General features: G+C 37.2%; 1 protein-coding gene and 1 long non-coding RNA gene across 4 annotated transcripts in view; both read right to left on the bottom strand.

Annotated features, from left to right (window-relative positions):
- The window catches only part of CHD2 (chromodomain helicase DNA binding protein 2), a 123,062-nt gene extending 120,862 nt beyond the window's left edge, over window positions 1-2,200 (bottom strand). The window contains exons 1-2 of one of the 2 annotated variants that reach the window (XM_037832959.1): window positions 1,641-2,200; window positions 1,157-1,289 (exon numbers count right to left, since the gene is read on the bottom strand). In XM_037832959.1, the coding sequence (XP_037688887.1) occupies window positions 1,157-1,218 (62 nt within the window). In that variant the 5' untranslated portion in view covers window positions 1,219-1,289; window positions 1,641-2,200. The other variant, XM_037832960.1, reaches the window with a different exon arrangement.
- A 2,162-nt stretch (window positions 2,201-4,362) lies between these two features.
- LOC119531584 lies at window positions 4,363-17,661 on the bottom strand. Of its 2 annotated transcripts, none has more exons than XR_005216354.1 (5): window positions 17,298-17,661; window positions 14,980-15,046; window positions 14,315-14,410; window positions 9,219-9,288; window positions 4,363-4,733 (listed from the first exon to the last, which is right to left on the bottom strand). It is a non-coding gene; the product is annotated as an uncharacterized LOC119531584 (long non-coding RNA). The 2 variants fall into 2 exon arrangements; XR_005216355.1 differs by lacking the exon at window positions 17,298-17,661 and adding an exon at window positions 16,983-17,199.
- Window positions 17,662-26,925: the final 9,264 nt, after the last annotated feature.

The raw sequence follows: 26,925 nt of genomic DNA on the forward strand, positions 1-26,925 counted from the left end.
TTATAAAAGCAAAATGGAGAAAAATCACATAACCAATCACATCCTTGTTAACTGCATGATTTATGATTTATAGTTCTATAATCATTGATAAGAATGTACATCAAGAAATGCATTATTTTAAAAATTAATTTACAGAAATCATACAACAAAATCATCTTAAAAGCTTTATTACTTGGTCACTAACAAGGTACTCCAGCAAATGTGCAAAAAATCATGATTTGAACAAACAGTACATTTAAAAGCTTCAGAAGATAAACCACTCCAGACGACTCTGTCAAAATAAATCAATAAATTTTAAAGCATCTACAACTAAAATGTGAGGATAAAACACTACATCTACCAACGAGCAAGCACAGTCTGCATATAAACATACAAATGCAAACCTTAAAATATGTGAAACGTAAAAATATACAATTATTAATATAATCATAGTAACAAGAAACAGAAGTCAAGTATACGAACAGAATTCCAGGATTTCTGTGATCACAGGGTTGATTTCATAAATACAGAAACTGTAGCCATCAAAGTAAAGGTTTTGAGAAATCGTATCAAAATTTCCTAAAATGTCAAGTGTATCAAAAGAAATACAGTCAAATAAAAATATGAATTGAGAAACCTCAGTCAGAGGACACTTTTGACAATTTCATTTTAATATGTACATTTTTTCATTCATATAACTTCCTCAAATGTCTATTTACTATAATTTACTACTACAAGGCTCCTCTATGGCCCTCAGTTACAAGTTTGGATATCCTAGATTCTTCAGAGAAAAAATCTGCCTTGTATGTAAAATGGTGCAATGCAGCAATGGCTAAACAGACAAGGTCATTTTTGTGCAGCACAAAAAACCTAAAAACTGAAATGTATTGACAGAAAAGCCATCGTTTAAAAGGAAAGGCCCCTTGAATAAAGGTACCTTACCTTTTGACTGCTGTAAGAGGCCTTAAGTCACAACTCAACTTTCATAAATTGCTACCAAAAAATTAGGGTGTGGCATATTAGCAATCTCAAGGTCATGCTTTAAAAAAAGAATCCAAATTAGTAAAATACTTAAAATAAAACAGACAGCAATCCATGTCTGTCAAGGTAAGCAATGTAAGCTGAGGTCCCCCCCCACCAAAAAAAAGAAAAAAGGAATAAAGTTGATAGCTCATACCTCGATGCATTGCTGTGTAGCGAACTGTCCTCCTCTTGGCTTTTGTCCTTATTTCTCATCATCTTTTAATTCTTAAATATTAAGGGGGAGGAGAAATCTGTGTTTGCTTTGAAGTCCTGTGCCCAGGTATTTACTGTCAAAAGTTGAAAGAAAGGTAAGGTCCCGGCTTCTATCGCTGTTTTTTATTATCAGGAGCAAAGTCCTGACGATGTAACGATATTGCTACAATACGACAACGGTAAAAAAAATATATATTTCTATTTTTTCCTTAAAAAACAAAAAAGAAACAAAAAGAAAACAGGATAAACCGTACAGTGGAAGCATCACTATCAATAAGGAAAGTTTCTCAAAAGTAACACACTGGATACAAATAACAATCTCTGTATCTTATTGCGTCATCCAGGAATTTCTCATATTTACAGAAAATAAAGCAAACTTAAAACATATAAATCTTTAACATTATCACTAATGATCGTGAACTTACCTGATCCATGTAGTAGGTCCAAAGCGAGAGTCCTATCTAGTAGTAGAAAAATAGCAGATCCCAAGAAAATAAAAATAAAAGCAAAATCCTCAGTTAAAAAAACGAAAAATAAAATAATCTTCAAAAATGTTAACTGACAAAAAAAAAAAAGCAATAATTAATACTAAAACAGGTCCGGAAGAAAAAAAACCTCCATTAGGAGAGCGCACAAAAATGGAGGTGCGCCATGGCTTCTAAGCTGGAAAAAACAACGACCTGGGCTCTCAGTACGGCTGCTTCTTTCCAACAAGGAACGAAAAGAAAGCTCCTAAAAGCTGCTTTTCTCCCGAAAAAAGGTCCGAATCGACCCCAGCAAGTCACTAGGAGAGGTAGGGGGCTGTGGGGGCCCCCTGAGGTTGCCCGAAAGTTAGAGAAAGTTGCGTAAAGTGAGGCGAAGGCAGGGAGCAGAGCGCGCTCTCTCTAAGGCACAGCCGCCATCTAGAGCCTCCTTCCCAGCTCTGAGAGCTCTGCCTTTGATTGACACTCTCTACATTTACCCCACAACTCAGGTGATGTACCATAGGCCCACCCCTTCATCTCTACCAAAAAAAAAAAAAAGATCCTCCATCCCAGGGAGCCACAGGACCCCCACCCCCACACCTCTCTGCCCCTCCAGACTACCCCATCAAGGGGAGGGGGAAGGGCTTCTTAACCCCCTCTAGCTCAGGCACCCTTTTTAAGCCAGAGAGAAATGTAATTTGTTCCTTTTGTTTAAAGATCTGCTAAATATTTCAGTCCTTGAGCTAAAATAACTTCCTCTCTGGACAGGAAGTAGTGTTTTATCAAGCCATTTTGAAAGAGGGATAATTCTTATAGAATCTACAGCTAAGCCTAAATACTAATCTTATTAAAAATTACCCCCTCCATGGGTAAAATTACCCCCCCCAAAAAAGCAAACCTCAAATTTCTTTAATTAAATTCAAGTCTTGACTTCTTTACAATGCAGAAAAGCCATCTGAAGACAAAGTTGAAGGGGAATTTTCCATCCCAAATGGAAGGGGGTAACTTTTACAACTCAAGAGCGCCTCCCTAGTGTTCAGTTGCATTAGAGCAAAAGTTAATGCAACCAGTTTTTATTCAAGAATTTCACAATTTTTCTCCACAAAATTCCTTAACTCATTAAATAACCTTGGAAACACTATCCACAAAAAATTCTCATAACCATAATATAGTTGCTTCCATACTGATTCAGTCAAGACAAAAGCTCTTCAAATTCAAGAGTATGGACACAAATCCAAGAAACTCCATCCCCAAAATCAAACGAACAGACATATCCCAACCCTTCCCTCAAATTTCAAATCCAATTCTAACTATACACCTATTTCAACAACTGCAAGTTAATAAAAACAGGTCAGATCAGACGGCAAGTTACCAAAACAGTGATCCAGGGCAAGTTCTCCTTAATATCAAAACCATGAGATTTATGGAAACAAAATCTTTACTAACGCCCAAAGCGATTATTCAACACCCTTTCAACAAACTCCCCAATCAATAAGTAAAATTAAATATAAGCATATTCACACATCCCCAAAATCCAACCTTTCTTATTCAACATATAACCTGCCAGAACCTCTCCTTCCCTCACTGAGGAAATCCAAGTCATACCCAAAAAAGCAACAATGTTAAATCAGGTAAATATAAAATCCATTATCAAAACTCAATCTCAACTCTGTACACTCTACAAACAGGTTAGCTTTTGTACCAAAATCAAAATCCAGAATTCCTCTTTTTAATTTAAACACCTCATCTCCATCAATGAGAACAAATACTGCAATGCCTTGATCACAGATATTCATGCAATGGTATTTGACATTAATCACAAAGGCAGTATGACTAATTTCTATCGAAAAAAAATATTTAACTTGAAACTATAACTTGTTTTTTATAATGGGAAAATATAACCAACCATCCATTTGGTCTATCAAATTAAAGACCATTAAACCTTTTTAATAATTTTTGAGACTGGTATTAGATGATTACAATCAATGAAAATGATCTTCACCTGGCATTTGAAATTGAAACATAATCTATGGCATGATTTGAGTCATTTAATCTAAATTCCCAAATGTACAGAATAAGAAAACCAAAAAATAATCCTATGGGAAATTTACATAAAATGAATTAAAAGCATTACCATACCACACAATTTTAAGTCCTTTCATAAATATAAGGACTATTCCCTATAAATTCAACACCTCTTCCACTAATATTAAAACCGAAGGCATCAATTTAGTCAGAAAACTATTGCCAGACATTTATTTACATTAAAAAGCAGAGATAAAATGGCCTTTTCCATCAACAAAGTTAACAGAGAAATACTTAATTCATCCTAAATTGTGGGTCAAAGGCATTTAGCTTTAAAAATTCATTGAATTCTCATGGCATACTAAGTATTCTTTTATTACCCCTTGGTTAAGTTGTTTTGCAAGGTGTTACAAGAAAGCACAAACATTTCAACTGAATGACCATCTCAAAACATGAATAAATTGTCATGACTTGGTGAACAAAGACAAATCTTAAACCAAATAAAACATATTCCAGCACTCCACTTCCACTTCATTTAACCAACTTTATTTGGTACACTTTACTGCTGAGCATCTGTAAAGGTCAAAGTGTTATCAAGGCTATAACTGAACATTTAATGAAACTTCAGTTAAAAAAAAAGAAAACCCAAACTGAGAAATTTCAAAGTGTTAGAAATTTTATTGGAGTTAACATTCCATAAGGTCATACTCATACAAGTCAAACTGTAAGAAATTGCAAGCATACAAACTAGCATCTATAACATGCCAACTTTCTTCTCCAAGTGTCAAAAATGTACTTGGTTTTAATGATATAAAAAATCTTTACAAAGTTAAGTCCACTGTCCATTTGTGTTGGGTAAGAAACCTATTATCTTCATTTCATGGAATCCATGTTAAAAGAACCCTGTCATGGTTGTATATTATCACGGCATTGGTATATTAATCCATTTTCCTCAATTCCCCACAGTAGACTGCCATCTTGATTTCTCAGTGGTACGATCCATTTGAGGCTCTTCAAGCTGACTGGGTGCTTTATGAAAAAATTAAAAGAAAAAATGCTGTTGGAATACCAATTCCTTTAAACAAAGAACATCCACTCACTTTGAAGATACCCTTACCATGCACAAAACTTTAATCTTACAACTTTAAGCTATGAAACTCTGCCTTGTATGAAAGTTGTATGCACTGCACATAACTTAGTTACAACCTCTCAGTGGTAGATCCAAGGAAAGGAATACACAAGTAACAAAGTTCTACCATAACAGATACATTAGTATCCATAAACAAGTGAAGTTAGAATTGCTAACACTGAAATTATTATCCTGTCTATATGAAAAGCAAAATGAAATTTAAAATTTAAAACCAAAAAGCTAAAATACAGAAACAGTGAAGAATTCTAAATCTCACTGCAGAAAACTTTCCAAGTTTCTTCAAAAAAAAAAATTAATTGGAGAAAAGAATCTTAAGGAATGATAAAACCCAAGTAGTAGATCATAAGCATAGTTTTCCAGCACAAAAGATAATTAATTTTGCTTAGATAATGCAAATGGCCAATATAGGTGCCATCATCTTTTAACTTCACATCTGAGAATGTAGGAAACATGTAGCCACCACAAAAACATGATCAAGAATGGAAAATCTAACTTGAGACTTGCCATAAAATGCTATAAGCTTTCAAATTACATAAAACCAAAATAAAATACTCTCATTGCCAAAATATCAAAATGTACTTCATAGAAAAACAAATCCATTACTTAGATCATCTGAAGAGAGAAGTGGAAAGCCGGGTAATTAACCAGTAAATAAATGATCCTGATTCATCATGACCAGATTGAATTATAAGTTTTAAACCCTAGTCTTCTCTATTAATTTTGCAAGTCTCCAACTAAATTTCTTTAAATACCTCCTAACTTGTAGGTAGTTAAATATGTAGGCATTTTTCCTCAGTAGGTTAACTTCCTAGTCTCATAAGACTATCATTAGGATATTTTGTTTATCTCATACAATACAAAAATCTACTTCAGCTATTTGGTTAACCAAGTATATTTATACTACCTACATTAAAAAAAAAGCTGACTAAAAAGGAGTGTCTCAACCAAAGTAACAAACATCAAAACCAAGCTATTTCTCCTTAACATATTTGGCCAATTTCTCCCCAGCCTTAAAGGGAGAACTAAATAACTGATTCCCCATATTGACAAAATAACTTCCATTTGAATACATTCATTAAAATTAAGGGCCATAGACTTCTACACAGGTGTATTAAAAATAAAAATATCATTCCTCTTAAACAGTTAATTATAATCAATTTCTTCCCAAACTCTTTTGTTAAGATACAGCTAAAATAAAGTTTTAAAGCTCCATTTCTAAATAAAGTTGGTCATGTAAACATTATTAGGATGAATACTGACACTAAGAATACATTAATATAGAATTGCAACCAGTTCAATGGCATTAAATGATAAACTCAGTGGTTTATCTTCTTGTACCACAGGACTAAAGATAAAATTTACCCAGGAGACATAAAATGTCCTTCTAAAACCATTACGGGGGGGGGGGGGACCTAATGACATTATTAAAATCACTTCAAAATTACTCAATAAAATCCATTCATTTGTGGCAGTAACAGAGATTAGCAAATACTAGCAGCCACATACATCCATCATACTTTAAAAATGGTCAAAAAGTAATGAAGAAAAAGAATGCTATAAGAAAAAAGCTGACAACCCTTATATTAAAGAAGTCATGATCAATCTGCACTCCTGCAGAGCTTAAAGTGACAAATTTATTAACAAACATAAGCGCTCAGTCAAGCATCAAAGACCCTAAAAACAGTGAGGGGTTTACAAGTAACCCAATTATTTTCACAGTATTCTAAATTCTTAGAAAAACTAAATTTGCACAAATAAGCAACGTTAAAAAATTAAAAATTAGGCATGAATTCTAAGACCCTGGAAAATCCAGTTCTTTATCTGTAAAATGGAAGTAATAGCAGTACCTATGTGACGTGACAGCAGTAAGAATTAAATTAGTACATTTATAGCACCTAACAACAGTACCTGGCACAGAGAAAGACCTCAATAAATATTAGCTGCTATTCCACCATATATAAAAAAGCAAAATAACCAAAATACTTGGGAACCTACAAATTAACCTTACTGAATCAAAATAATTATATTCAAATAGTAAGGAAATCTCTGAAGAACCCAAAGGGTCAGTTTTTAAAGATAAACTTTCTAATTTGAAAAGTTATGAATAAGTCTTGCATCAAAATACAATCAGTATCCTACAATTAACTGACTAGGGTTTTAATTGCAAAGTCTTACTCCAATTTGGCCTTTGGAAACTTATTACCTACTGCAGGTATACTGAGGAGGTGTTGATTTGCTTTATAATTCCATCATCAAGCAGCTCTAGAACTTTTGTGTATCTCATATATATGGTTCGAGCTCATAATACAAAGGTTTGGGGAATTTTTGATTATGATATTCACTAGTTTATACTTTCTTTTGAAGGAAAATTGCTTGCCCTAAGATACCAATTCCCACAAGTAATGGTAAAAGCTTTTGTGAAAAAAAAGTGATGAGTAACAGCTATCTCTTAAAATTCCCACATTGTATACATCTATAACTTAAGATCAGAAAATTAAGAATGGAGGTCTTTAAATTCCAGTTCAATAAATTTATTCCAAAAACACTGGGACATTATAAAATGAATTTTTAGTTGAAATGTGATGCATCATCTGGATTGAGTTTAAAGACTTCCCTAAAATAAAGCTCATTACCACTATTTCTCGGCAAATGTGTCCCATTTTCCATACCAAAAACGGGGGGAGGGGGGAGCAGGGGCACTAATATGGAAAAGAAATGTGATGAGTGATTCTTAATTTAAAACATGGGTGGCCCTGATAAAGCCATTATTTATTAAACTCCTATAATTTATATTATTTTAAAACCCACTTTTTTTAAACCAAAGGGACAAATGGGTACAAAATTAAATTCTAGAGCAGAAATTCCTTCTTCCCACCATGTAATTAAAGTTCTTGGTGCTTATGACTTGATTTCAATCTTCTTTCCACTGGTCTTGAAATTTGAAAACATTTACATAAAAAAACCCTGAAATTCACATATACATTAACAAGACTGGTCCAAAATAAGACGGACATAAAAACTAACTACAAATCATTAAGAGAACAAGATCAGCTCCAACTAAGAAGAGGAATCATCTTATTTAAGGTTTCATAATCAAATCTTCCTGAATGTCCCTATCCATTTAAAACCCGACTACATGTACATGTTAAGAGATGAGAGTTGTGTTTCTTGTCAGGTTTACTTTTTATTGCATTTTGACTTTAGCACATATCTAAAAATTAATATTTAAAGCATTAAAACCTAGGTTTTAACAATCAGTCATACTTTGTTTTTCAGTTAAACCCCAAACACCAGTTCATTAGTAATATTTAACTACATTTATACAACAATCAAACGGTATTAACTAAGCACACAAAATGTTCCAAACAATTAGCCTCCTTAGACATGGAGACTAATAACTTTATTACAATGGGAAAGTTTTCATCTTTCCCTCATCATCTCCCATCAAAAAACAAAACAAACAAAAAGAGAACTTCACTATTTTGCAGGCCATAGCAGCCATTTATACATGGAAGGTAAAATGGCATGAAGAGGCAAATATACTATCTAGAATCTAGATTCCCAAATGTGATTCAAAAAGCATTATTCTTATAAAACAGCTAGTATGTAATTATATTATCATACTTAAAAAGTTGTAATAGATGAGTCCTTTTGACTATTCATCCAAATTCATTTACACAGCCTTCCAATCAACTCTTTCCCACAATTTCTCAGGTTGGGAGTTAGAAAAACTATTCCCCAGTAGCAGTAACCTAGTCATCAAGTATCAAAGCCCTCCCTAGCATCAATCATGCTAGAGAACTTTTGGTTAGGCTTAAAGTTTACGGAAATTTCAGAAATAAGTATGTTCAGTTACCAAAAGAGAACCAAAGGTCTTCTGAGCTCTGTACAGGTAGGTAAAGTTGATTAAGAGAGATGGATCTAGACAAGGGTTGGCAAGCTTTCATTAAAAGACCAGAAAGTAGTATTTTAAGCTTTCCAGCCTTTTGGTACAACTATGCTCAACTCTGCCTCTGTAAGCTGCCACAGACAATATTTAAAGAAATTCTGAAGGAATTCCACAATAATGGCTATGGTGCAATAAACCTTTACTTACAAAAATAGAAAGTAATTTGCCCCCTAGGATGAGTTTGTTTGTATTTTAACTTTCCTTGAGTTTAAGCGAAGAAAGCAGAAAATAATTTGAAGTAAATTAGTAAGCGAAATTCTAATATATTACACAAGTTATCTACTCATATCAACTTTTTATTTTTGTACTGCTTTGAATTTCACTACCATCCATTTTACAATTTTGACAATTACTCAAAATGTCAGTCATATTTAAAATTTAAAAAGACTATACATGTAAATCAAATTAAACTTACAAAATGCTTCCACCAACGTCTATTACTTTGTACAGGACCTTTAGAGAATTCAGTCTCAGGATTCACATTTCTGCAGAGGGCAAAAAGAACATAATTGTATGCACAGAAAAAGACAAAAATAGATTATTAACTGTCATGACTTATATTTAAACTTCAACATCTTACAGAAATCACTTGCTGGAAGACCAAAAGACACACATAATTATGATGAATAATAATCCAAGAAGAAAATAGGAAAGTCCAACACAGATCTTGAATTTGGCAAAACAGGAGTAAGAGTATAGAGTAAGTTACTGTAGACACATGTATAGGCCTCAATCCCAAGCACTCCAACCTAGGAAGAAAAGACTGGGGATCCCGAGGCGGATGTGATAGCCAGCCAGAACTGAAAACTCACTGATTAACAAAGCCAACATTACTCTGTAACAATTGAGATTTCATCAGCTAGTCTTTCCTCTAATCGTTCATGTCTTCTAAAACTTTCATTTGTCTTCTAAAACTTTCATTAGACAGCTGCCTGCAAGGCCATTTTTCTCTTTCACTCCTTAATTTTACCATGAGTTCACATTATCATGTACTTTAATCAATACTATTCTAAAATAGTGTTTAGAAAGGAAACCTTAGGCACCGGTAAAACTTTTCCTAATTGTGTTGATCTAATCAACTAAAGCAACACAAATCAGTTCTAACACTTTCTAAAATACATACTTGTTAACAAAGATATTGTATCCATACTTTTCACCATCTAGACTTCAATACCCCATAAACTAAACCTGGAAAAAAATATTTCCCACATCTTAAATGGCTTGTGAATACCAGTATATTTTTCTGTCACCCCTGTTCCCAATATAATCACAGCATTTAGAGCTACAAAAAAGTTGTTTAAAAGTTCAATATGAAAATGTAGCAGTTTGTGGTTTTTAAAAGGCAGAGCTAAAGTTATAGGGTTTATTAAATTAAACTTAAAACTACCCAAATGCTTTCCAGGGCTGGGTTTCAAATTATAGAACATGTTCCTGATCATCTCACCAAATCTGAATTCCTTTAATCATTTTGATGAATCATAATCAAGAAATAAGACAAAGATCTACTTCAAAATTACCTGTAAGAATGAAGTAAGCTGCTCAAGTATCCTCCCAACAAGTTAACAAATGAAGCAAGTTTAAAAGAAATACTGTAGTATTTACTTTCATGCTTCAAAATTTAAACTGACATTATAAAAGAGGATTTTGTAAGCAAACTCAAATCTTAAATCAACCAAGTAAAAGAAATTCATACAACCCTCAGCAGTACGAAGTAGAAATGACTTACGGAATTTGGGGGAAGAAATCTGTAAGGGGAATAACCTCACACTGGTCTAATAACATGTTCATAAAAAAGCTACCTACCAGTACAAGTGCATGTCTCTGGGTTCTGATTCCATCAAAAACATAAAAAGGACTTGGATCTTACAAAAGTTGAAACCAATTTTGCCTACCATTTCATACCGTTTGCTTCCCCAAGGTTTACCAAGTCTAAAATAGTACTTTGCCTTCTTGGGGGAGGAGAGTTGACTTCTCCTTCAAGTGGAGCTCAGACTACACACTTTGATGATTTTGTTCATATTCCTACCTGTCTTTAATCTTAATCTTTTGCAACGGTATCTGTTTTCTGATTTAACCAATACTAAATTATAGGTATAATGTAACCAACAATTTCTCTGTTGCTGGTCCATTAGGCAACAATAGCTTTAATCAATTCTTTTATTATCATTAACCTGGTTTGTGCCTTTCTTAAGAGTACCTGACTCTGTCACCTTAAAGTCCTTAAAGCAATTTCTTAAATTTAAATTAAGAATAAAATCTGAGGGCAGTACGAAATATTAAGAAATCCTCTTCAAAAATAAGGTTGTGCTAGTCATTAACATTGACAGAGAAACCTTTGCCACAAGACGTCATAGAAAACCATTAGAATTAAATAAAATCTCTAGCTTGATAATCTAAATAAAAATGATCATTGTATGGCACACATTAAAGATTTTAGTCCATTTTTTGGGAAATAATTTCAAATAAATGGCTTAGCTCAAAAAAGGCCAGGGAATTGTTCCCAAAACACAAACCCTCCTAGTTTTACACAATGTGTAAAACAAAACTTTACCAATTATTTTAAGAAACATACAACTTGAATGTTACGTAACCAAGCAAATCTCATCTTTTACTTGTAATATGAGGTTCAGCATATACTAGAATTTAAGTTGCAAAAGTAGTATCATTCAGAAATAATAGCCAATTGGACCATTAAAATAAAACTTTGCAGTGAGCTATGCAATCTTGAAGGGGAAGGTAGCTGGTAAAATGAGGGTTATTTATTTTCGAAATGTAGAAAGTTCTTAAAGGAAACTGATTATACCAGGTATACAATCTATAAATCCTCTTGCATATAATCTCAATGGTCAAATGCAAATGTTACATGAAGATATTCTAAAACTTAAGATTAGCTATATTTAATAAAATAGTTATTCAAAAAACAAACTATGCTTTTATTGTGGCAATCTAAATCTTAGTTTTTCTTTATAGGCAATTTCATACCTTAACTGCTTTGTTAAGGTCAATTTTTCAATGTCTTATTTATAGTATTTATTAATAATTTGCAGTGCCCAAGAATCAGTAAGTGAGATAAACTACCTTCCCAGGTCTTATATTATTTCAATAGTTTTACCACAGAAATAATTATACCTGAAATACAATATAAAAATTACAAAAACCATTCTCCAATTCGTATAAGAGAATTAGACACTCCTTACAATTTTTTTTTAAATCACATGATTTAAGAGCCGAACAGCATCATAATAGACAGGAAACTCCAAATCCCTTCTACAAACCAAGAGACTAAGGTCTAGAGAGAATAAAATGTCAAGATTATGGGTCTAATCAAAAGTAGAACCTTGGTCTCCTACTTGTTTAATCATTTATATTTTCCATTATATCACACAGCTTTCATTAAGGCAGAAGATGGAGATGCCTTCAAATTATCATGTTCCCCTTAAGCTTCTCCTTAAAGAATAAAATCTCAGAGGCCATTCCATTCCGTAAATTTTTAAATAATCAGAAAATAACTGTGAAAAATAAACTAAACTTGAAAGAAAATTTACATTTGAAATTATCAATTTCATATAATCTAGCCTCTAAGCATCATGTTTCACTAAAAGGTTATTAACTACGCACATGGCTTCTTTCTGTGGCACATCAAGTAATTTTTTTGAAGTTAGTTATTATGAATGACAAATGCAATCAAACAAATCACCAATTTAATCAAGTAACTTTTTGATTCAAGAATTAATCCAAAATGCTAAGGATAAAAAAAAGTCTCAGAAGTATTTATCACTTTGATTCTTAAGCACAAAAAGACGGTAAACCATGAACTGACCTTCCCAATAAAATGAAGTAATTTAAAATATTATCTACACTTAAATTTGCCCTAATGGGCCAATCAATTTTGTCCATTAAAAGTTTTATTCACAATACAAACTTGGCTCAAACAGTAAATATCAAAGCATTTAATGTAAGAAGCAGTATAATGAAACCTTAAGTACATGTGTATCTTTTTAAATTCTGATTTATTCTACCCCTTTTTGTTGTTGATGTAAAGGAAAGGTAAATTCCATTAGACTGGGGATTAATTTGGAGATTACTATATTTTTCAGAAGTTTTTATACTGGGATAAAAAAAGATTAAAAAAAACTTCACATTTCTCAGGCTCTCCAGCCTTTTAACTTTCTCCCTTTTTTATGGATTAAAATTATATCTTTGGTAGGCCACTATACGTTTACTGCTGAATAATATTTATACTTACATTACACTTCACAGGAATTTCTGTTTTAAGCGACTCCATTAACAATTTTATAACAGTGCCAAGCAAACTTAAATGCCAACCTAAATATTTTATCCTTTGCACAGAGAAAATCCTAATCTTGGCATTTGTATTACAGAAATCTGGGACGAAGGATATTTGAATTTTTTTGGTATGTATCTTTAAAACACAATAGTTCAAAAGACTAACATTTAGTTTTCTTTTCCACACTATAATAAACACAAATTTCATCAAACTGCAAAAAGGGTTACAAGGAAAAAAGAACCTAAACCAAAGGCAATAACATTTATTACCCATTTCAATCAATGGAATAAGCCAACACCATCCAATAAAAGATTATACTTTAGCTTCCACATAAACTTAAAGGACAAAGGTAAACATGCCTCATTTTAACTAACTGGTTAGTTGGCTTATCTTAAAATTTCCCAACATATCCGTCATTATGTTACATATTTCCTCCAGTCAATCACATACTAATAATGATTTGATATCAATTTCAAGATTCCATGTTATCTTACAAATAAAGACTATTTCCTTAAAAATATCATTGGGCATACTTTTTCATTCTAGTTTTAATATGACAAAATATTGTATACACAGCATATTTGGCCCAATTCCTATTGTGCTTAAAAATTAATTCCTTCTTTCAGGCTTTAAAAATAATTGCTGAGCAACAAATTAAGATGTCTCTTTAGATGCATTATTCTAGCTACCAGGAAGATAACTCATTTTTGTACCTTTTCAAAAACAAATTCATGGAAACAGGTAAAATGAATATTCTAAATCTATTAGGGAATAACTAAAATACGAAAATGTCTGCCATTGATATTTCATATTTAGGAACTGTAAAATAAGCAAACGCAAAAATACTATTACATTTCTAAAATGTTACCTGATTCATCAAAGCAATGGCTAAAGAATGTATACTTCGGATTGTAAAGAAATACAATTCTGGTGACATCTATTACAGATTTAACCAAAATCCTGAAGCACCATTTTACTGGAAGTACTGAATGTCTAACTGCTTTGAGATAAATAAATTACACGCATCAACTGTTTTAATACAAAGGTGTTTTGATGGAAGATAGGAATGTGACGGGGTTTTTTTTTTCCTCATCTTTTTTTAGAGATAAAGAAAACAATCTCTAATTTTTGTGTTTTTTTTTCTTTCACAAACTTAAGTAATGTTTCTCTATTCAAATGTTGGTATCCACAATTTCGGATGTTGTGTAAAAATATTTACTTACCTACAACATAAAAGATAGACTTTTCCAAAGATCTCCTTCATCCTCAAGGATGAAACTCCATTCTCGGTTTTCAAAATGGCATACAAAATGGCACACCTTTTGGGAAAAAACAATACTCTAAACATTTATTCACAAGACAATAACAAGGAATGAGTACTTTAAAACTTTTTACTATATGTAGCAAAAACTAAAATCTATACTCAATGCCTGATTTTTAAAATGTTCTTACATAAAATCTATTAGTATGAACAGCAATTAGCTCAAATTTTCCATTAATTGTATCTATTTAAATATTTTAAAGATAACATTGTTTGCAAGGTACACTATAGAATTAAAACAAAAAGCGGACCTTTGCTTCATGATTTATCTCAAAATATAATTAGTCTTTTTGTGTCCCCAAAATTAAACAAAGCCTTAAAGGACCTTTACTATCTTAAGTTATTCAAACAACTAAATTAAGTTCCAATGGTTATGCAAGTATTCTTTCATTCAATGAAAAGGTTTTAAACGCTTAGCAAAATTATTTCATATATTTAGTTTACCCCTGCTCATAAACACTTTTTAAAAATCATACAGAAATGTCCATTGGTTACTTGAAACATTATCAAAGAACAAAATTAAAACTTGTTATTACACCAAAATAATAAAATTTTACCCAATCTTACCTCAAGTATAAGGGCTGTTTTGTTCAGAACCATCCGCAACCAAGTTAATTTTAATCTTCTAAGTTACCTTTTAAAAGAAAAGGGAAGACGTTATCAGTGTTTTTATTTTTACACATTTCTTGGCCAAGATTCATTGTGATTAAACAAGGGAAAAGATACTCCAAACACAAGACCCATGGGCAAATTTAAGAGATGGTTCATCCACATACTACCTGTCCATTTAAGATTGCAGTTATCTCTTATCTTAACATCTATCAGTCTTTGTTTTCCTCATCTTTTGGTTGCATGGGCAAACACTAGGATTAAGTCATTGGTATCAAAAACAACACAGGATATTCAAATCTTTGGACAAATTTAAGACTATGACTTTGTTTTCCTTTTTTCCCCCCTTCTGATGCTAGGCAATACACAAAACGAAGAAAACCTGTTCTACTTTTAAAAACTGAAATATTAAAATTTCCTTTATTACCCAAAAATATCTTTTAAATTATGAGCAATTAAAAATTACCTCCTCCAGAAATTAGAGAAGTTAAAATGCCCCTAGTTACTTTAAATTTTAAAGATCAAGCTATTTGATCTCACCAAGTGCAATATTAGCGTTGTCTTTTAAGCAAGTCTAAAACTTGTAGTATCTATGACCTTTATTCAATTTCAAACATCTTCCCTCCCCCATTTACCATGTAAAAAATTACTTTGCATTCATTTCACAATTATTTTACATTTCATTCTTCAAAAAGTGATTCCAAAAAATTGGATTGACAATATTCATTTAAAATCACTTAAGTGTCCAAAAATTTCAAAAATGTTAACTTGAAAAACCGAAATTGATACTTAAACAACAGATTCTGAAAAAAAAATCAAGATCTGCGCAACTGATGCAACATCTAGGCACTACATGAAAGCTAGTGGGAAAATAAAACAATTTTACTAGCAAAAATACCCTTAGAAACATGGCGGAATAAACCAGTATTTTGATTTTAGAAGTACTACGTAAGTCTCCCCAACACTATTTTTATGTAGAGCTGCACCTTTACAACACAAGAGCCACCGCAGAATGAAAAGGAAGACAAAATATATTCTAAAATACGCAAAGGTCGGTGCATTTCTGGTTTGTTCTCCAAACCATTAAACTTAAATTCCCCAATTTTTTAAATTCATAAACCGTAAATACAGAAAACCGCAAATTCCGTGGAATCCGATCTATACTTTCAACATACTGCTGCTCTGTTTTAAGCACTAGATTTTTTTACAGGCAACAAATATGGCTTCTCTTCATCGCCCATTATCGAGCACAACTACTTTAATATTTACACTACGAGAAAGTAACTTCACAAAGAGATTAGAATATTTCCTTGTAAAAGTTTTGTTCACCACAGCTTGCGACAATACACAATGTTTTAAAAACAATAAATGAATTTAAACTTTTAAAAGTCTAGAAACTGACCCAAGTACGTTCTAACATTTAGGTGTGAGAAGTTACAGATAACGGCTCTTCATCGTCTTTTACAAAGTACGTACATATAATACAATTACTTATTCGAAAAACAGGACGTCAAATGATATTGGCGTAATTACTCGGTAAAATAAACTATCTTAATCGAACGTCATAATCTAGCACCATAATTCTCAAACCCATCTCCATTAAAGTCTTATAGTAAACTTGCCTTCGTAATCTTTGAAATACCAGAAACCCTCCTCCAACTCGCATTTTTAAAAGACAACCTGAACATCAAAAAGATTTAATATACAGCAAATACCTTCGCATCTATAACACTGCTGCCCGTTTTCAAAATCGGCTTTGAAAGAGTTAAAAGCCAACACCCAAAAAGGAAAAAAAAAAAAAAACAAGTTTTATTTTTGTTCAAACGTAGTCAAGGTTCCATTGTTCTTTCAAATTCGACCATGAAGGTGAGTTCCCATCTCACCGAAAAACAGGGCAAAAAGCTTTCCCGTTGGAGAACCTCAGAGAGATTTTTTTCCCCCTTGATATCAAAATAACTCACCAGGACAGAAAGGGGCTCTCCTCGCGCGGTCCCCTCTGGGCTCCCGCCTCAGCTCACCCGCCGCCGCCCCTCTCCCGGCGGGTCCGGGTCCCCGCGGCGAGGCAGACCCCCGCGCACCCACGGGGTCTGCAGTGGGGTCTACAACGCGACCCCGCGTGCCCCCGGGACCCGGGACCCCAGCGCGGAGCGAAACTCGCGCGGGAGAACTAGCCCGCGAGGCCCGGCCCGCCGCCCCCTCCTGCTCGCGCGCTCAAGGACATTTTGTTTTTCCTCCCAAGGACAAAGGACAATAAAAGGCGCCAGGGAGCCACTCACCAGGTCCAAGCGCGACCGTCGGCTCTCCTGGCCGCCCGCACCCGAGCGCCGGGCTAAGCTGCCCGCTCGAGTTTCCCTCCCGCGCCGGGCCAAGGCGTCGAGGCCCCGGGGAGCCACCGCAGCCGCTGCCGCAGCGGCGCTTTCGGCGTCGCGGGCCCGGCTGCCCCGGGCGCCTCTGCCGCGGGCTCCAACATCGGCGCGCGGCCCGCCTCGCCTCAGCCGCCGCCGCCCCGCTTCCGCGGGCCTGCGGGCGGTCCGGGCGCAGCTCCTCGCTGGCCGGCGGGCTCTGCAACCGCGGCCGATCGCCTGACAGCTCGGGTTGCTGCTGCCTCTCCGGCCATCTTGTGCCGTATGTGCGGTGTCTCTCTCCCGTCTCCTCTCTCGGCTTTACTCCCTCCTCCTCCTCCCCCCGCCCCACACACCACACAACATGGCCTCTTCGCTGCAGCGGCGGCTGCGGCGGCGGCAGGAGCTCCGCGGCCCTCCAGCCCGCTACCCTCCCCCACCCTCCCCGCCTCCCGCCCGCAGCCCCGGTCCCCACCGCGCAAGCGCGCGCCGCCCGCCCGCCACGGCCATTGGTTCCACGAGCTTCCTGCCTTCCCTTCCCGGGAGCGGCCCCACGCACGCTCGCTGGCGTCTTCCTCGCTCCCAACAACAGCAAGTTTGATGCTACTGGCTAGTTTTGACCCCGCCCCTACCGCGGCCTCCGCGCCTATTGGCTGAACTTAGTGCCATTCACTGCCCGTAGGTGTTTCTGCTGTCTTGCGGGGTCCCGGCCCGCGATTGGTGGGCGATGGAACCTTTGGGTTTGGTGCGAGGATGTTGCCTTGAGCCCTATAGTGTGGATTCTGCCAGGGGGTACCAGGACCTCCCGAAGTGGCTAGGTCAAGCAGAAATTATTACAGCGCCCTAGACTTTAGGGCTTCGCCTCTGGAAAAAGCTCAGGATTAGGCGTTTTCTGAGTTCAGATTTTGCCTTTGGAAAGAAAAAATGATTGACAGGATGATGGACAAACAAGAAAGCTGGTCCATAGCCCTGGAGCAAGCAGCCATATCTCCTCAGCTGCCAGACTCCTCAAGATTTTTCTTTGAAAAACGAGGCCTTCCTTCAGGGTTACAGTCAGGGCTAGTGGTCTGACTACGCATCCTCCTGACCCAGTGTCCGAATTGAGGTTCCTGATAAACATTTTACAGCCTGTTATGTCCAGTATCTTGAGGCCTTAATGAATCAGTATCTCGTAATCCTGGTTGGCCCGATCCCACACTCTCTCTTAGAACAGTTTTCGTGAATGTAGTACTTTTATTTCCTTTAAGCAAATCTCTTTCTTTCATTACTTCCTCCTTCAACCTGGAAGCAACTCTAGGCAGATGTTAGGAATAAATGAGAACCTAAACTTTCCTGAAATGGATAGAAGAAAAAGAGGTGGTTCTCTCACACTGCCAGCATTTGAGAAATCTGTATATCTTTTGGCTATGGGTTGATGTGGGACCTGGAGAGAGGGGAAGGAGCACCAGATGTCTTTAATTTTAACGGATTTTTTTTTTTGAGGGGGGATGGGATGGGTGGAGTTTGGAGGTGATGTCAGCAACACTTAAATTCTCTTGAGACCCTTCCCCTGAGTTAGAATCAGAGAGTTTGCAATGCAGGTGGGGCCTGAGAAATAGCTCTGGCCCCTTCTTTTAAAAAGGACACAGTTTTCAACTGACTTGGTTCAATATGGCATTAGTTACTTAGGGCAGAGCCAGGACTGGGACCCAAGTTTTCTGACTTTTTTAACTCTTGGGTTCCTTCTATGCAACCTAGCCCCGCCTCCTTGCCAACATAATTTGGGCTCAAAGTGCACAAGTAGAATACTTCTTTAACTGAAGTCAAATTTTCTCCATTTAATTACCAAGAGACATTCCCCTACACAGTCTAACTTTGAACACTGAACTGCAACATGACTGTTTTCTCTGAAATAGCCCCACCTTGCAACCTCTCGTCATTCTTCCTGGTGTGTTTCTTCTGTACCATTGTTCACTTCCTTTTCCTTCCCTTTTTCCCCTCCTACCACTACCCAAAATCTATGATTCTTCCTTTCCAGTCTGGATTCATCACCATGTTCTTCTGTGCTAACAAAACAGGCCTGAACAAGGCCTTTGTTAATAATAATATTAATGGCTGAAAAGCATAATTAGCTATGTGCCAGGCATTGTTCTAAGCCCTCTATGTGGATCACACAACACGCCTGTGAGAGACTATTATTATCCCTGTGTTGAGATTAGGAAACTGAAGCACGGGGAGTTTAAGTAATTTGCTGAGTGTACACTGCTAAGAAGTATTGGAGCCAGAACGGAGCCCAGGTAATCTGGCTCCAGGGCACTTGCTGCCTCTCCCAGTTTCTTTTTGAAGCCTGCCCGCTTCCCAAATAAGTTTAGTTGCATTTTCTGTTGCATGGGTCTACCTGCTTTGCCAGCTCCTCCCCCTCCTATTTCATTGAGGTGTTCCTTCTTCAGAAGAGCTTACCACCAATTGGGAAATGTCAGATCCAGTCTAACTCAATTTCCAAACCTGGGCCCCACCCCACCTTCGTTGCTGTCAATCTCTTGTCTTGCCACCTGGGAACTGTACAGCTCTCTTGCCTGCCTCCCTCTTTGATTGCGGACCCCCACAATTCAGCTGTGAAGTGACTTCCTTTTATAAAGACATGCCTCAAGCAGTAAGCTTCTCCCAGGCTTACAAGCCACACAACCTCCTCTTCAGAGAATGCCCTTGCCACCACATTGAACCTGTTGCTTATCACACATGACAGCCATGATTTCTTTTACCATGTCTTTAGACTACTTACAGCCTCCTTAAAGCTAGAATAGCTCTCGGGCCTAAATTAAAAGCACCTGACACCTGGCAGGACACATCCTACCCCTGCCACTGTTCTTTTTCCTGAGTGATCTGCCAGTTGAACAGAGAAGTGATCCCTCCTTCCTTGCAGTCACACTGGCTCCAATTTCTGCTGTTTCTTTAGCAGAAAAAAAATGTAGAGCCAAGCAGTTAGCCTTGGTTCACTTGGAGGAAAAGCCTCTGTGTGCTCAGAATACTCCTATTCCAATTTAATAGTGTCCAAAAGAAAACCTGGGTGAGCAGAGAATATTTTCAGAAGGAGATAAGGCCTAGTTTACACTAGACTCCTCAGAAGAGGGAAAGTAGGTGGCTGGTAGACCAGGGTGGGAAGGTCAGTTTTCACTCTATACCTACTCATGACTTTTGAACTTTAAACCATGTGAGGCGTACTAGCTTTTTTAATCTTAAAAAAAGTGCAAAAAGGAAGTTAAAAAAAAAACTAAATTCAAATAATCTGCTAAATAGAGCTCACACTATTAGAGAGAAAGGTAACTTTTTTTTTAACTTTATAAGTTTCTGTATAGTCTGAATTTGTTATAATTTAGAACAGTAACTATTTTTGTTTTGTTTTGTTTTTTTAATGAAATAAATGTGGCATAAAACCCAGTGAGGGATGTGAACATCTCCTGAAATGTCCCTAATTGATGATATGGATTCCTGGCATAAAATATCATGGGGGAGGGGGAAGGGACAACCTGTTCTTACCTAACTCCAACAGGGCTTCCGGCTCTCCTGCCTGCTTCCCTGAAGCTTCCCAGGTTTGTTTTCCTCCTGCCGTGCCCTACTGTCTTCCCATAGCCATTAAAGAAGAGAGAGAGAAGCCAGCATGGTCTCCTTTTCTCTCTCCTTCCCCTCCTCCATGTTCCCCTTCTCCCTGAGGAGTCTCCCCTGTACTGGCAGCATGATGACCAACATTCAAGTCAGGGACACAGGTTTTCAAGCATAGGCTTTTCCAGATCACTGAGGTTCTCCTCCTGCTCCTGAGCCTCTGCCTGCCTTGTACACCAGCTCCACCCTTCACAGTCTCTGTATACGCCCTGCCACTTCGCTCACAGAATTGTTTATTTCTCTTTCCCGAGGATACATCACATGCAGAGTCGAAGCTCATTTCATACTCAAACTGTAATTTCCAAACACATTTGCATTCCGTGTACCAGGCACTGTTTCTGGAGCTGGGAATGCAGCCGGGTCAAAACAGATGGGGCACTTGTTCTCATGGAGCATGCTGTCCAATGAGGGAGAAGTCCATAAATAGTGAAGCACATTAATAAACAAGACAATTCCAGGTAGTGATGAGTGCTACGGCAATGGGGGTCTAATTCAGGTTAGGTGGTCAGAGAAGGCTTCTCTAAAGAGGTGACATTTAAGTTGAAGCAGGAAGGACGCAAAGGAGGCAGCCATGCATAGATGTGTGGCCGGGTTCCGAGTTAAGAGGGCAGATGGGATGCATACAACTAATGGTGCTCCTTCCACAAATTCCACTAAACAAGTTTCCTTTTTCCATTTCTTTCCTTTTTCTTTTTTATTAGTCATAAACCCAAGAGGAAAGAAGAACAAGAGAGAAGAAAAGAACAACAAAATTTTAGAAGCTGGAAAATGGATGGATGAGTGGTAACTCTCTTAGCAGACCTGGGAAATCTGGGGTCCGACCCACTTTACACTGAGAATCCTCAAAAGGCTCAGGTACTGCCAACACCAAGGTCCACTCGGACTTAGGGTGGAAGAGGAGGCCAAAATAAGAAAGACCAAGTGACAGCAATTTGAGAATCCCAGCAGAAGACTGGAGGTACATCCTCCTGAGAGAGTCTCTGATCTGGGGATTGACAGGCATGGTTCAGGGCATAGGAACCACACTGGAAGTAGAGCCCGTATGCACGCTGAATGCAGAGATGCCTTTTGTGCAGTACATCTTATCCTCTCATCCCATCTCTTTCTGCATCCACAGCCACCATTCCATAGAGTTCCATACAGCTCTACAGGAAGAACAAAGCCTCACCTCAGCCCTGAAACTTGCTTTCTGCCTCAAAGCTTCTCAGACATCCATGTGTGTCTGCAGAACCACACAGCGTGCAGACACCTGCAACCCAGAAATTCAGGGAGGGGAAGGACTGTGGGCCACCCTTGACCAACAGTGGACAGAAGGTTTTCCCTCTTTCATCCCCTGAGTAGACAGTTCTGAGATATATTTCATGTGACTCGTCAGAAGATTCCGTAGGATGAGGCAATAATCATCTATAGCCATGGCAAACTTGGTAGCACATCCTTTTACTGCCTTTCTCTTTGTCTTTTTTCACTCCCACTGTCTCGCATTCCTGCTTCCTTGGGTCACTCCCCAAATAAATTACCTCCATGGTAGTCTTTGTCTTGGGCTTTTTTTGGGGAGAACCCCAGCTAAGTGGGAGGTCCACTCTCACACTCGGAGTTTCCAAACAGATTTTTGACTGTTCTCTTAATCATAAACAAGTGACCAAACATGTCAAACATCCAAAGAAGGCCTTTCACATGGAAGATAAGAACCAAAACAAGCTTAAAAAGTAACTTAGAGGGGACACAGGCCATGCAAGGAGAAGACATCAAAAAAATAAATTTGACAAGCTATCATCAGTATTTTCAAAAAGAAAAGAGATGATGCTGTAACAATGAAATAAGAAAAGAATGACATAAAAATGAAAAAACTAAAGAGCTCTTGGAAATCCCAAACATTATGGCAGGAATGGAAAACTTAATCAAAGGGATGACAGAGTTGGAGAAAACTCAGAGAAGATAAAGAAAAACAGAGAGAGATGGACACTAGGAGAGAAAACTAAATGGCAGATAAGGTAGGTTCAACATTTGACTAATCCAAGTTCCAGAAAAACAAAACAAAGATAATGAACAGAAGAAAATCATCAATTAAAGAAAATTTCCTAGAATTGAAAGATATAATTTCTATTTTGAAAAGGCTAATCAAGTAACAAAATGGGAAGTTGAGTATAGACCCACACCAAGACCCATCATGTGAAATTACAGAACAGAAGAGACAAAGAAAAGATTCTTCAAGCTTCAAGAGAAAGAAAAAAAAAAGATCACATACATACAAAGGAGCAGGAATCAGAAAGTGTTCAGGCTTCTCAATAGCACGACTGGAATCAAGAATATGGTGAAGCAATACTTTCAAAATGCTTAGAGAAAATAATTTTCAACCTAGATTTTTATAGCTAGCTAAATCATCTAGTGAATATTTGGATAGAATAAAGGCCTTTTTTATACAAGGTCTCCAAAAAATGTGTTTCCCATGTATGTTTTCTCTAGAAGATACTGGAGAATGAATGCCACAACTGAGTAAACCGAGAAAGAGAAAGTCATAGGAGAGAGGAAAGAGGAGATCCAATGCAGAAGGCAGGCTAAAACAATCTCTGGTAGGATGGTAAGGGGGAGTCCAGGATGACAGCTGTGTTCCAGATGGGCAGCCAGTCAAGCTGGAGCAGTGTGGCCCAACAGCCAAATATGTTGAGGGCTATCAGAACCCAGGTGCCTTCTCCAGTTGTCTCTTCCTTTTCGCCTGAGGCGTAAACACTTAGGACAACCTGACCGAGATTCTAATCTGTGCAAGACCCATCTTGGATTGTGTATGTTGATTAAATTCCCTCTCTCTCCTCTAAGCTTTACTGCCCAGATCAGCTGAGGACACTTATTTCATCCCCACAGAAGTGTTCTGCTTTGATCTACTCCTAGGTGGTGGTAAGCTTAGAAGCAGATAAAAACAGAGCAGCTCACTCCCCTGACCATGTTCCTGCCACATATCCAGTACCTGCTGCTGCTGTATCCTGTCGGGGCTACACCCAGGATTCACTCATGATATTGCCTAGAAGACGTTCTGGTGAAGTCTCAGGGAAGCCAAAATCAGACTATATACCTCAGAAGATGTTCTGTGTGTCTTCTCCTGGGAGCCTTGACCTGACTGTGGCCATATTACCCTTTCCTGAGGCAGCTGGACGTGTGCTTGCTACTCAGTTTTTCAAAATTAAAAATAACTGTCCAGGGATACCTATGTAGATAATTAAAAAAAAAAAAAAAAAAAAAAAACAAAAAACGATTAAAGAGAAGCAAGGGAATGATTGACCCAAAGTCCGGAGTGTGGTAACCTCTGGTGGGGAGACACAATCATTTAGGGGTACCCAGAGGGCTTCAAATGTACTGTTACTTTCTTAAGCTGAGTTGTGGGTACAGGGTGTGAATTTTGTTATTATTCTTTACCTGGATATATATATATATATATGCTTTACACAGTCTTCAATAGGTAAGAGCATTTCATATTTTTAAAAATTTTTAATAATAAAATAAAAAGTTAAAAAATAGTCCAAGAAAACATCCAGTCTGTCAGAGAATACATTTCTGTTGTTTGAGTAAAAAAAGAAAAAAAATAATTTAAATCACATAATTTCCAAATTCTCCAGAGAAATTGTGGACTACTAAGAATATATTGATGCATGTCCCCTAAAAATCCACAAACCTCACTTTGAAAAACATTATCCAAGATTATCCAATATTTTGGATTATTTAAGCCTTTGTAAATTTCCTTGGCAAAAGTCTCCAACTCCCAAAATTATTGTGTTCTATAGAATTAATGTTAACAGAAATTTGGGGTGGGGGTGTGTGTGCAGGTAGAATGGGGTTCTATACTCAGATTTGGTAAGCGTTGAGTTAGGCAAAATTAAACAGATTTTTTTGATATGGAAATCTGAGACCCTTAATGTACCAGCACACAATTTGACCCATGGGAATTTTTTTCCCTTTGGAGCATATTGCAGGGCTAGTAGTTGACACATTTCTATATTGTCGAATTAGTATTCCTTCTAATACAACCAGGTGAAATTGAAGTAATGAAGTTGTATTTCCACAAAGAAAGTATTCCAGTTTGCTAATGCTGCCACTTCGCAAAATACCAGAAATAGATTTGTTTATTTGGTTACAAAGTTACAGTCTTAAGGCCATAAAGTGTCCAAGGTAAAGCATCAACAACAGGTACCTTCACTGGAGAAAGGCCACTGGCATCCAGAAACCTCTTTAGTTGGGAAGGCACGTGGCTGGCATCTGCTTGGCCCAGGTTGCGTTTCAAAATGGCGTTCTCCAAATGTTGTTCTTGGGGTGTTTTGTCCTCTCTTAGCTGCAGCTCTTCCAAAATGTCACTCTCAGTTGCTCTCCAAAATGTCACTCACAGCTGCTTTGAGATCCTTCTGTCTGTGAACTCCTTTATACCACTCCAGTGATCCAATTAACACCCACCCTGAATGGGCAGGGTAACACCACCATGGAAATTATCCAATCAAACGTTTCACTCACAGTTGATTGAGTCACATCTCCATGGAAACAATGAGAGAATTCCAATCTAATCAACACTAATACATCAGCCCCCACAAGATTGCTTCAAAGAACATGGCGTTTTGGGGGACATAATACATCCAAACCAGCACAGGGGGTTAATTTGGTTACAAATTTACAGTCCTAAGGCCATAAAAATGTCCAAACTAAGGCATCAACAATAGGGTCCTTCACTGAAGAAAGGCCAATAGATCCAAAAAACCTCTGTTAATTGGGAAGGCATGTGGCTCACATCTGCTCCGGGGTTCTGGTTTCAAAATGGCTTTTTCCAAAACGTCTCTAAGCTTGTCTCTCTTAGCTTCTCTGGAGCAAATTCTGGGATAGCATCTCCAAAGTGTCAGCAAAAGTCTGCTTTCAATGGCTGTTTCCAAAATGTCTCTCTGAGCTGCTGCCCCCTGGGCCTGTGATGGGTCTCTTAAAGGACTCCAATAAACAAATCAAGACCCATGCTGATCTGTGGGGCCACAGCTCCATGGAAACACTCAATCAAGAAGTCACACCCTAATAAAAAAGATTGATCAATCTGCTCCCACAAGATTGCATTAAAGAATATGACCTTTTCTGGGACACATAATATATACAAACCAGCACAGAGGGCTATTTATAAAACCATCTATCATGAGACACATAGAAAGCAGAAACTTCATCAGGCATATGGCACTATTTTCAATGCCTATTACAATGTTTGGTTCATAATAGGAGCTCAATAAATATTTGTTGAGTTAATTTAAAAATGATAATTCAAAAAGGAGGGAAAAGCTAGTAAAAAGGACATAAGGCAAGGATAAACTTGTTATATTCTGAAATAGATAGTGTTCAGGTAAGAGCAAACTTATGAGATGAGTAAGCTAAGAATTATTGCAAATGTCAAAACCCCTGATTTTGCCCAAGGTGACTTTCTGTCCGGTGTTCTTCTGTCCCTCCACATTAGCCCAAAGCAGCTGACTGAAGAACATTTAGGTGAGAACTCATAGAAGGAAAAAGCACCACAAGAAATAAAGGACTCAGTCTTGTAGGAAGTTGCAGCAGCAGTCACCAAGAAGGGAAGAGTCCTAGGATTTCATTCATTCCCATAGCCTCTCCAGTAAAGACTGTAAGATAGGTATTTATTAGCAGTTTTCCACTGCAAATGGTAGAAACCCCACCGCATTAGTTATCTATTGCTGTGTAACAAACCACCACAAAACTTAGTGGCTTACCATTCAGCAGGTAAACTCACTACCCGCCCCCCTATGTGGGACATGACTCCCAGGAGTGTAAATCTCCCTGGCAATGCAGGACGTGACTCCCGGGGATGAGCCTGGATCCAGCATCATGGGACTGAGGAAGACTTCTTGACCAAAAAGGAACAGAAATGAAACAAAATAATGTTTCAGTAGTTGAGAGATTT

This window comes from Choloepus didactylus, chromosome 4, assembly GCF_015220235.1.
Source record: "Choloepus didactylus isolate mChoDid1 chromosome 4, mChoDid1.pri, whole genome shotgun sequence".
NCBI lineage: Eukaryota > Metazoa > Chordata > Mammalia > Pilosa > Megalonychidae > Choloepus > Choloepus didactylus.